We start from the raw sequence: 12436 nt of genomic DNA, 5'->3' as shown, positions 1-12436 counted from the left end.
TCTAGAAGCCACATCCTCAGACTCCTTAAATTTCTTGTCAGTTCTCCAAATTTCTGTATTTTCAATCATCTTGCCATAAATCAATTTTCAAAAATATTAGTAGACAAACATTAATAATATCAAAGCATTAACCTTTCTGAAAAATAGTGGAAACAAATTATTCATATAAACCCATGACTGTTGAGACACAGTAGTGATGTGGTGCATGTTAATGTTGTTGTTGTTGTCATATTGATATTTTTTAAAACAAGCAAAGGGCATCAATCAGCTGCATCACCAGGAGCTGGTAGAAGACAAAGAGTGAGGCTTCCACATCAGCTTAGCATATGGCATATATGGGAAAAATGTTAGAAATAAACTGACCAATAAATCATAAAAATAGATAAATAGATGACTGAATAAATAAGTGAAAATAGACACACACACACACACACACACACACACACAAATGTATTACAACTCTTGTGGTGGGTGACAAGCACCCTTCAAGACAAATACATGACTATGTGTATGTGCATTGTGATACACAACTTTTTGGCATACTCATCCTCCAGATGTCTTTGACACTGCAGTAATTTGAATGACAAAAAATAATTATATATTTCCTTTAGTGTTTTTAGATTTGAACACTGATACTTTAAGTTAATGTCTCTTATTTATTGGGATATACATCTAACTTAACTTTGTGATTTACAGCCGGCCAGCTTTGTTGCTCTTCGGGAATGGTGTTCTGACGATGAAACCCTGACAGAGGTGTGCCTGTCCCCGGTGTCTCCTTCAGTGCCGGCCAGGGTATGCCCTCCACAGAAGGAACCAGCTGCCCACAAGCTGCCCTCTCCTGAACAACGTGTTCTTGCCCTCTCTCTGAAATACCCTCCTGAGCTGGTCCCTATTGATGTCTCTGGCTCTGGCTTCAAGCGACTTGAAAAGTTCCGGCAGTCACTAGTCCACGTAAGTTAACTTTGTGTTTTATATTATCAATATTAACTGCAGTGTACCACCAACTCTTTTACTGTATTTTGATAAAAATTCTTACCCAATCTCTGAACCCATTTTTGTTGGCATATGATACCAGAACAGTAGTTTGTAAGGGAACTAGTTACTAGTGGATTAAAGGTGTAATCTGGTATGCTGTCAGTAAAAGTTTTTGTATGGAATCAGTAAATAAAATTCATTTAAGCATGTTCTCTTTCAGTTTGAATATTACAAAGGAAAACATCGGCGGAAGCGTGTTAAGAGGAGGAACACTATTGCCGATACACGAGATGTTCAGATAGCTCTAGCAGACAGAGAGGCAGCCTCCACATCGTAAGTTTTTGCTGGCAATTTAAGTTGTCAGATGTGACGATAAATATAAATCTTATAGACAGATTTCAGCATATCATGGATTCAACTTGTGATGTACATGTAAATGGAGTATACAGTGATAGCATTGGCTGTGCTCCTATCTGTATGAGAGGGGACATACCCTGGTTGCACATTCTGTTGTTAGACTGGAAGCATACTGCTCTTGTTGACTAAAAATCAAAGTGAATGACTAGCGATCCCCTCATGTATATTTCTTTTATTTATTTATTTATTTTTTCTAATGATGAAACAAGATATAGAAGGGGAGATATGAGTGTGTTTTCCCAAAACCCCAAACCCCATAGGCCTAGGTGATGAATGTGCTCATATGAATGCAGTGTGAGTAAGGCTGTAAGAGAGGTTATTGGGAAAATGGTTGCAAGAAGAAAGTTGGAGATGCCAACTTTGAGAAAGACAAAGGTAGAAATAGAAGGTGACTGAATTTGGTAGTGATTCAGTGAAAGTCAGGTGTTGATAGAAAAAAAGCAAAAGAAGTGTATCGGTGAGAATGAAAGTAAAGCAGTGTTTTATGAAATGGAAAGACGCTTTATTTCATTGAGTTTGATATGTGTTAATGCGAGTTAAAGGAAAAATCAGACAAGTTTTGGATCTAATAGCAAGAGGGAAGGAATAGGAAACTTTCTGGTGTGTTTTTAGAGTTTAAGAGCATATATGATTGTATTGTTATGAAGGTAATGAATGAATTTGGAAAGTAATAGCTGCAAGTATCTGTGGTTTATATAGTATGCCTAAAACAAATGAAAGTGGGGAAAGAATGGCCAGTGACCAGGATTGAAGTGTTTGAGAAGTGGGATGTTTATATGAAAGAAAAAAGTTAGACAGTTGAGTGGGTGAAATGGTAGGAAAACTGATGGTGAAGCAGGACTACCATATGGTGGTATTCCTTCTTGTTTCAAGCACAACTTTTCTCTGACTGGGTGAGTTTCCCCAGTCACCTTTTTCACTCGTGTCTTTAATTTCATGCATGCAGATTTGACAAAAAATGGTGAATTGTTGGTAGAGCATTGATGATTTGTGTGATAGTGTCCAGAAGTGTTGGAAGATTGAAGTGACAGTTTGGAAAGGGAAGAGTAAAGATAGATCATTGATTCCTACATGATGAAGGGAAAGTGGTATATGAGTATGAAGTGTTTAAGAGCTAACCAAGTGGACTGTAGTGGGAAAGCTTTGAAAGTGAAATGTGATGGGTTTAGAGTGATAGATGATCAGGAAGAGTGGAATCCAATATAGATGAGGAAATTTTGACATGGAAAAATAGGTGGCTACATTGTGGTGTGCAACAGAGGTTTGTGGTATGAGATGAACAGATGATAGGAAGCAGAAGTAAATAATATGAGAAAGTGTGGTTGTATGTAGCTGGAAAAGATAGATGCATACAAGAATGGCTGAAAAGTATGAATTGTTCTTTGAGAGGTTATGGTATGTTTTGCCTATTGTCTGTAATATTTTCTCTTCAAGTACCCTCAATGCAATTCCTGTTTTCTAATCATGCTAATTTTTTATTTCACCACTGAACTTTTTTTGGACAATTTTGTCTTAAGCTTTTTTTTTTATATATTAATAAATATGTGAATATTTTGATAGCAGCAAAAGATTCTTTGTACAAACTTACTAATGTTGTGTTTAGGTCTGGGCGTGGCAGGTCCTCCCCACGGTCCGGGTCGCCCAGCTCTCGTGGGGGTGTCTCCTTCACTGATCGCTCCTTTGACACCACAGAAACCCTTGACACCACATCAAATACCACCAAGACCAGCTCAGAGCGAGAGGTATGTCAGTTTGCTAGTATGGGTATACCATGATTGTTGTGAGTGATGGAAAGGTTCTTTTCACACAATTCTTTACTGGTGTGTGTGTGTGTGTGTGTGTGTTTGTGTGTGTGTGTGTGTGTGTGTGTGTGTGTGCACGTGTGTGTGCACGTGTGTGTGCACGTGTGTGTGTGTGTGTGTGTGTGTGTGTGCACGTGTGTTTGTGTGTGTGTGTGCGTGTGCGTGCGTGCGTGCGTGCGTGCGTGCAAGCAATAGCTAAGATGTGTTTTTGGAAATGTCAACCAAAGAAAGTGATTAAGATAAGGAAATGGAGGACCAAAAGAAATTTTTGCACCAGAACTTAAGGAAAATATTGAGGGCTGTAGGGCTGATGATAAGTGGAGATAGATCTTGGTAATATTGGTTTGGTGTGCAAACTATACAATTGTTTAAATAGAGAATGGACAATATTTGCAGGAAAAATAAATAAATGAAATAAAATAAAATATCAACATAATTGTTTAGAAGAAAACAGGTGTGGTAATTGGTGATTAGGATTGACAGAGGGTAAGAAAGTGAGTGCCAGCAGCAGTGTGAGTGAGCTGAATGGAATATTAATGAAATAGGTGAATAGGTTTAAGGGCAGTGACCATTCTTTGTAGCTATAGGTGCATGCATGAAAGAAGGGAGAGAGGGAGTTTTATAGATAAATTAATTGGAAGAAATGTAGTATGTAATGAAAGAAAAGTGAGCATGACAGTAAAACAAAAATTAGACAAAGGCTTTTTAGGAATTACTGGCTTCGCACTTAATTAAAAGGGAGCAAGGGGATCAGATAAAAATTAGACAAATGCATTTTTGGAATCATTGGCTTTGCATTTCATCATTACAACCTCCATTACATTTTCTTCTGTTTTTACCATCTAACTTCTTCAACCCACACACTCCCTCAGCTCTACATAAATTCCCTCTTCACATGTCTTTCATTCTTCTTTGATATATTTAATAACACCATTACCTCACTTTATTATCCTATATCTATTCAACTTCATATCTGCAATATTTTCTATTTCTATTTGCAATATTTTCATACATTTTTTTTTCCTCCCTCTCTCTCTCTCTCTCTCTCTCTCTCTCTCTCTCTCTCTCTCTCTCTCTCTCTCTCTCTCTCTCTCTCTCTCTCTCTCTCTCTCTCTCTCTCTCTCTCTCTCTCTCTCTCTCTCTCTCTCGAGTTCTATCTATTTTCCTTCAAGCTTCAGAAAGTAAAATTTTTATGAATCCCACAGAATCATCCTCTTTCTCTGGGTATTGAGGTGTGTGTTCCAGCACTACCTCGCAATGCTCACACGGTGTCTCGGCGCATGGCCAGGGAGAACACTTTTAGGTAAGACTGCAGTCAACTTGTTAATTATATTATCAGTTTATTTACATCTTTGCAGAACATACTTAATGTACTCCTTATGTTAGATGCTTTTTATAGAGTATATAGTGTAATCTGTAAGTAATATTCCACATCTTCAGTGATTTCCTTTGGTAGTAGTAGAATTCTTTTATATCTAAGCATTAAGCCTTGAACTTGATTGATTCTGCAGAGAAAATGAGTTAACAGATAAGGAAGGAGCTGGGTCTTCAGGAGGTAACCCTGCCCCAGTAGTTGGGTCCAGGCAGGCCCTGGCACCCCACATCTCCGAGATAGTTAAGAACTCCAAACGTGACACTACTGCAGAGAAGCAGAGGTCACACCTTCCCATTTTGACACATTCGCCAGCTATGAACATAGCTGTAAAGCTGAGGTATAGTTCCACTGAATGCTTCTGTGAATGGTTGAAAATATCAGTACATAGTTCTTTATCTTAGAGGAAATCATTTTAGAATTGTAGCATTGCACACATAGATCTCTGTAATTTGTTTATTATAGTGAGTGGTAATGTTCCCTTCCTTGCTTTCACTCAGTGCACCTCAACAAATCCCCAGAGTATAAGCTATCTCTGGGGCATGGCCCAACACCCGTACACATGAGTTAACACATGTGGGAGAACAAGGTTGAAATTACATAAAATTTGTCAGCATTAAAGAAAAGCTGATTTAAGTGTCTTCACATTAACTGAAGTTCCTTCATTATGGAAGAGTTATACTGGTATGTTATTGAATATGTGATTGTGTTGTGCCTCATGGTAGCAAGTATCTTGCTATTTCAGTTGTGAATATTAACATAATGTGCATTACTTATATATATATATATATATATATATATATATATATATATATATATATATATATATATATATTCACAAGTTCATGCAATTACTGTTTCACTATCAGACATTCTCTCTCTCTCTCTCTCTCTCTCTCTCTCTCTCTCTCTCTCTCTCTCTCTCTCTCTCTCTCTCTCTCTCTCTCTCTCTCTCTCTCTCTCTCTCTCTCTCTCTTTACATGAAGAACATAATACTCACAAAGGAAAGTACAATTCCTAATCTCTGGCTCCTACTGGAAAGGCAAAGACTTAGCCTCTATTTCCTATTTCCCAGTTGCTTCCTGTTGTTGTGATTGCTACCAATGAGGGTGATCATCACCACCAACAAACATGATTTCATGGTTGTTTTTTACTGTGTTGTTTGTTTTGATCCTTACCAGTTATCAGAGCCTTTGGTAATGCTGACTTGGGAGTTAGGGAGCCTCCCAATGGAGCTTACCAGTGCATTTAAATTATTATTATTATTATTTTTTTTAATTTATTTATTTTTTTTCCAAATAATACAATCTGGTATTATTTTCCAAATTATATATCAAGATTATTTAACAGTACAGTAACACTTTATAGGCCATAATAGTAATATAATAAAAGCTAAGAATAATTTAGATGGCGGTATTAACTCACCTTACCAGCTGATAAAGATGACTTGAAAACTTAAGTACCTGTCACCCTTATTTCAAGTGCTATGCACCCTGGCCAAACTCATATAATAATCCTGACATATGCATAGGGTATGTGGAATCTATCACCTAAGATAAGTATTTCAGTCTAACAATATATGTGTAAAGCAGTGAGAGAGATATAGATGGTTTATTGTGTGCCTAGTTGGAACATAATAACCAACAATGATAACAGTTGGCTATAATGATTCATATTCTGGATGGCCACGGTGGAATTTACAACTAGTAGTATATTAAGGACAGACCAGATTTGCTTGCATACCAGTCAACAATAGACTATCATGTGTCGTAAGGAAGTTTGCAAAACAACTTAGTGAATGTTAGATGTTCAAAGGGAAAATTTTGAATAACAAAATATGACCCTAATTACAGTAGATGGATATGCCATGTTGAAGGCATCAGTGGTGTATTTCCATGCCTCTCCTCCCCCTCTCTCTTTCTTTTAGTGCTGGTGTGCTTGGTTCTTTTGTCAAGAACTGACTCATTTTATCTAATAAGGCTGCTCTGGCATATTAACATAACCGAATCAGAGTTTTTTGTTTTGTCATGATCATCACCATGTTAAGGATTACTGAAACCATGAAAACGACAACTGTGAAATTCGATGTAGGTGTTGGTAATACCTGTTACCTTACCAAGTTAGTAGGGCTTTTAGTATCATTCCTAGCCTCACTGGTAATGATCAAAACAACAGGAAGCAACTGTGAGATTCTGCCTAAAAGCCATATATGATTCATGCTATGTTGCACATGATAACTTTAAGGTTAATTATTAAGAATTACATGAAATCTTAGTGAAACAGTAACTTTGCAGATTTACTATAGTTTTAGTGGCTTTATGAAATCACTAGTTTCACAAAGCCACTGTGTGCATGTGTGTGTAATATATATATATATATATATATATATATATATATATATATATATATATATATATATATATATATATATATATATATATATATGCTCACAACTTACTACCAAAATCTTGTTTGGCATGAATGTTGTGCTTTTTGAAAAAGACAAGGGGCCATTAAAAAATTACATAACTTTTTTTTAGTAATTTTTGATGCCCTTTCCCCTTGTCATGCCACATAATACATGTCCAGGCACCTCCTCAAAAAATATACATCACCACATAGTAGTAGGTTTCCATATTTTTCAATTATAATAATGCAATTCTTGCCTCTTATCTGCAAGCTATTATCTTCAAATAATACAGAACTGAAAATCTGCAATTGTTATATAATACATGGTTGCACCCTCTCCTTGTTGCATCACACTCCAGTAATTTCCTCTTTGCTCTTTTGTGTTAATTTATTTTTAATTATTTTATTTATTTTTATTTATTTATTTATTTTTTTTTATTGGCCTCAATTAAATCCAATGTGATTTGAAAAGGCACATTTTGTGCAAATAAATTTAGTTTGAATTTTCATACATGAAAAGTAACTTCATATTTATGTTTTGTATGTACAGTTTTTTCCATCACCCTTTGCTGTATTAAAATTTCTTCAGGAGAACCAATGTTGAAGAGTAATTAATTGCAATTTGAAATTACTGGAAAGTTTTAATGTTTTTGCTCATCTTTATACTCTTTCTCTCCCAGGTTATCTATGCACATATCTTGTGAGTTTCATGCTCACAAAGTTTAAACCAGAGTTCACTAGTTGGTATTATTTGGGATTTAATGAATATGGCATTAATTTTTGTCATATTATAAACCTATTTTTTCTTTGGTTGTTCCCTCACTGAGTGCCAGTTGATTCCAGTCCATCATGCCTCTTTGTGCCAGCTTTTTTTGTGTGTCAAAAAGTTAATGAGAGTACACATTAAATTTGCTGATTTTGTCTTTAGATAAAAAAAAAAAAAAAAAAAAAGCCCGTTGGAGATTGGCAACAGTGCATGAAATCTGGGTTGTCAGGACCATACTTAGACTTTTCTCTTCCTGATCAGCATTGAGAGAGCAGTTGCAGTGTGCTCTCTCATCCTCCTGCTGGTCTTGGCACAGGTATTAGGCTTTTAGGGAGTTTTTACTGCATCATGTACTTGCACATGATTCTGGGTACTTACACATATATGAAAATAATTGTAAGGCATTTCAACACTAAATCTTTTTACATTTTACATCATTAGTAAACTTCACTTACATATAGCTACTGGATACACTTATGTATGTGCTTAATTTACACTTGGGTTTGTTTTCCCATTATATATATATAATGAACTGAGAATATTGACCTCTCACAGCTGCATGACACTGGAGGGCTGGCAGGGAACAGAGAACAAGCCTAGCATGTGATCTCATGTAGTTTCTAGACATAAAAGATTTGTGGTACAGTAAATTTGAATAATTCTGTAATGTTTAGAAACATTGGTGTCAAACTAGCCAAGGTTACCCCATGACATTCATAAACATTAGTGGCACTTGGTGGATTAATATGATAAAAGTCACAGTATGGCAGGTTACCATAGACTACAGTTGACCTGAGGTCAATAATCAGGCTCTCATACACCACAGCCATAGAAAATCTCTAATCACAATACTCAAATATGATAACTTGTCACACTGCATTATATAGCTGTACATGTAGTTGCAGTCACAGGTTTTCAAGGTTGTAACATTATATTCTGGTAACCTACCCATCATTTCTATCTAAAATTGTGGATGCAGTATGGCTTAGAAATATTTACCACTATTAATAATATATACAGGGAGCAAATATTATTTATTGCTTGTAATTCAAAGTTGAATATATTTAGCAATATTTGCCATTGCTGCCTGTATGTTATTAATAATGAAAAGTTGACAAGTATGTCTAAAGCTTACCTCTTACATGGTTTTGGATGATTGAATTGAGTGTGATAATGCTACCTTCAACTCCCATGACTGTGACTGTAGTTGACCATAGATATGTCCATTGTAAGTTTTCCTGGATCTATATACACATGTTACTCACAGGCTACAACTACTATCCATAAAGTCAAGAGAACCACTTGGTATAATGATGAGGGAAATTTACTGTATCACACAACTCATGCTGCCATTAAATGACAAAAGCTGATACATGTAAACATGGAATCTACCATTGATACTGATTATTTTATGGGAGGCTCAGTATATATCATTAGTATTGTAACTTCACCTTGCTTATCATCATAACTGGCTGTTTTTATTAAGAGCCACATGCCATTTATTCTAACTTAAAAGAGCAGTGGAAGTGGAGTCAATCAAAATATACATTTTAAAGAGATGATTGATTCACATAAAAAAAAATCTATCTGTGCCACAGTCATGTCATTCCTCTTTTCTCCGTTATTTTAAAGAAACATTACTTAAGTAGGTGAATTACATTTAACTGGAAGGTTTTATGGTATGGAAACATGGAAGGTGAAATGAGAGGAAAAATGGTAGAGAGCAACTTTATTTGATCTCTTAGGTTGTGATGTAGAAAAGGACAGTAAAAAGTAAAAATGGGATTAAATAATTATACCAAAAAATTGGATATGCAAGTGAGACATAGCTAGAGAATGAAAGATCAAGGACTCAGACAGTTGAAGTGAGTATTTTGAAAGTGCCTTTGGTGTACAAAGAATGGATAATTAATCCAAAATGTGTATAACATTCATTACATCATGTAAATATGAAGGAAATGTAATATTGAGTGGTTTACGGAGTCAAGTGTGGTGATTTGGCTACATAAAATAGCAGAAAGTATGATGATGAAAAAAGTATAATATATGTGTCTAGTTGATTTAAGGGGATGGCCTCAAGTAGAATGGGAAGAAAGTTCTAGAGTACATGAGACAAATGGGAGAAAGAAGAATGAGATGAATAGAGCATGCAGGGGCAGAAATAAGGGAAAACTATTGCACCTGGCCACTTGGGAAACAAGTTAAAAAATATATAAAAAGTTAAGTGTAAATACTCATATAGTGTAACAAAAATCTAAGGCTTTACACTAATTATGGGTAAGGCTGGTATTACACATAACTAACAATACAATACAGTGTAAATATTGGTGATAAGAACACAATAGCTTTGGGTATAGTACAAGCCCAAAGTAAATTTTAATTCTTGGAAACAGTTTTAACTAACAATACAATACAGTGTAAATATTGGTGATAAGAACACAATAGCTTTGGGTATAGTACAAGCCCAAAGTAAATTTTAATTCTTGGAAACAGTTTAAGTGGAACTTGTAAATTGTGCTTCTGCCACAATGCATCCTGAGACAGAAATTGATGTGTTTAGCCCCTTGCCTTTCATGATATCCTATTAGTTTTTAGTTTTTAGAACAGTTAATACATCACAGCTCTTCACAATGAAATTATTAAGGTTTACATTCTACATAATGCAGACTATTCCAGTGCAGCAGCAACTTAACATGGCATTACAAAGTCAGTGGGTGACCTGCTCACAAAGCAAGCAATGCAAATTAATTTCTGGATGATAATTTTTGAAAGGCTCCATGCATGTTTGAATGTGTTGGCATTGTTCATCTAATGATATCTCTCAAGGCTGCATTGGTCACTTGTGATCTCCCATAGATGTATCTTGTCCTGTGAATCGGAGAGATTTTCAAGGGTAGTAGGCGGCATGAACCCTTAGTTGGTTATGCATGCTGAAATGCATTGTTTGATAAATGCATGGCAGTTATGTGAATGCATACTGTAATGGCAGTACTTTATAGCTAAACCATTATTTTCACCAAGTTAGGCTGGAGCTGTAATTGGATTCAAGTTGGTAAACACTTAAGTGTCTGCATAAAGTAAACAGTTAGATGAGAATAAATGTGTGCATAATATAAATTGTGAAAGATAATAAAAATCCAATTTTGACTTAACTGAAAACATAGTTTAAAAAATTTGTGGAATAGGTAGTTTTATTGTTACAGAGCATATTCATGTATACCTCATTATTCTGTGCATGAAACAAGACTTGCATACTTTGTGTGTCTTTCATTGGCTTGTTCAAGTGGATATGACCTACATGTGACATTCTTGCACATCAAGAAATTATAGGCATGGCACTTTTTGCTTGATATTTTTGGTATTATCAATTTTGTTACAATTTTTCACTGTATATTTTTGTATTATATATATATATATATATATATATATATATATATATATATATATATATATATATATATATATATATATATATATATATATATATATATATATATTCTGTACATTCCAATATAAAATAGGTTTCTTCATAAGCAAATGATTAATAATCACTATGAAGCACCAGCCAATAAGTCAGTCCTTTGTTATACTGATGACAGTCTGCATTTGGTCAAAATAATAATGATTTTTTGCCTTGCAGTGAAATTTTTATTCCTGCTTTGAAGATTTATAATCTATTTTACTTAATATTTGTAGGATTACTCTGAAGACAGTATTTCAACATATTTCACATATATAAAGTTTAGATATTATATATCAATATACAATAGCATTATTAGTAGCAAAGAGCCTGGTTGAAAAAACAAAAAATTGGGAATCATTATTTTTTTTCTCTCATTATCTACTGTATTACAATTTCCCACCCAGTTGTTCAGTAGCTGTCCTGGATATAATGTTGTATGATATCATACGTTATGCAAACATAAACCCAGACAACCACTGCATATTCTATTCAGTTTTTCAGTTAATGAGTAGTATATACTTAAGAATGGAAAACTGTTCCTTCCTATCCTGGCATATGGTTATTACCAGCAAGACTTAGTTATAAATAACTAAGGAAACTGAGTATTGTGGGAAAATGCAGCCTAGTATGTTTTCTACCCTGTCATTAATAGTTTCTAAGGAAACTGAGTATTGTGGGAAAATGCAGCCTAGTATGTTTTCTACCCTGTCGTTAATAGTTTCTATCTTTGTGGTCATTAGGTTTGCATCATTTGTACAAATTTGGCATAATTTTTCAGCATATTAATATACGTATATTAAGATAAGAGAGCTGAATACTTTAAACTAAGGAGAGCTGAATACATAAATTAGGGAGAGCTGAATACATAAACTAAGGAGAGCTGAATACATTAACTAAGATGTTATAATGTGACAAAAACTAAGCTTAGAAAATATCTTGAAATGGTATAAAAAAAAAAAAAAAAAAAAAAAAAAAGCATATTGTAGTATAGAAGCAAAGTAAAAGTCACAGTCTAGAAATCCAAAGAGCACCAGCAAGCATGAATAACAATTACTGTCTTATTTGGCTGGTTCAGTATTTCACTAAACATAAAATAAACTTGGTTTGTTGTAATTATTTATGCTGAAATTGCATAACATTTAATTTTATATATATAATGTGTTGTATGATTGTTTGTGGAGCAATTACATTTTATTGTTATCACATATAACGTTTCAAGCACTGACATAAGT

The 12436-nt window shown here is 34.6% G+C and overlaps 1 protein-coding gene across 6 annotated transcripts in view; it reads left to right on the top strand.

Annotated features, from left to right (window-relative positions):
• The window catches only part of LOC135112965 (histone-lysine N-methyltransferase 2D-like), a 109328-nt gene that overhangs the window by 75496 nt on the left and 21396 nt on the right, over nucleotides 1-12436 (top strand). For 5 of the 6 annotated variants that reach the window (XM_064027928.1, XM_064027989.1, XM_064028082.1 and 2 more), the window contains 5 exons: nucleotides 697-951; nucleotides 1196-1308; nucleotides 2996-3134; nucleotides 4400-4497; nucleotides 4706-4906. In XM_064027928.1, the coding sequence (XP_063883998.1) occupies nucleotides 697-951; nucleotides 1196-1308; nucleotides 2996-3134; nucleotides 4400-4497; nucleotides 4706-4906 (806 nt within the window). The remainder of the gene's footprint in view (nucleotides 1-696; nucleotides 952-1195; nucleotides 1309-2995; nucleotides 3135-4399; nucleotides 4498-4705; nucleotides 4907-12436) is intronic. The other variant, XM_064028248.1, reaches the window with a different exon arrangement.

Source organism: Scylla paramamosain, chromosome 1 (genome assembly GCF_035594125.1).
Source record: "Scylla paramamosain isolate STU-SP2022 chromosome 1, ASM3559412v1, whole genome shotgun sequence".
NCBI classification, from domain to species: domain Eukaryota; kingdom Metazoa; phylum Arthropoda; class Malacostraca; order Decapoda; family Portunidae; genus Scylla; species Scylla paramamosain.
The sequence above is the reverse complement of the archived record's forward strand: the minus strand, read 5'-3'. Positions and strand labels throughout refer to the sequence as shown.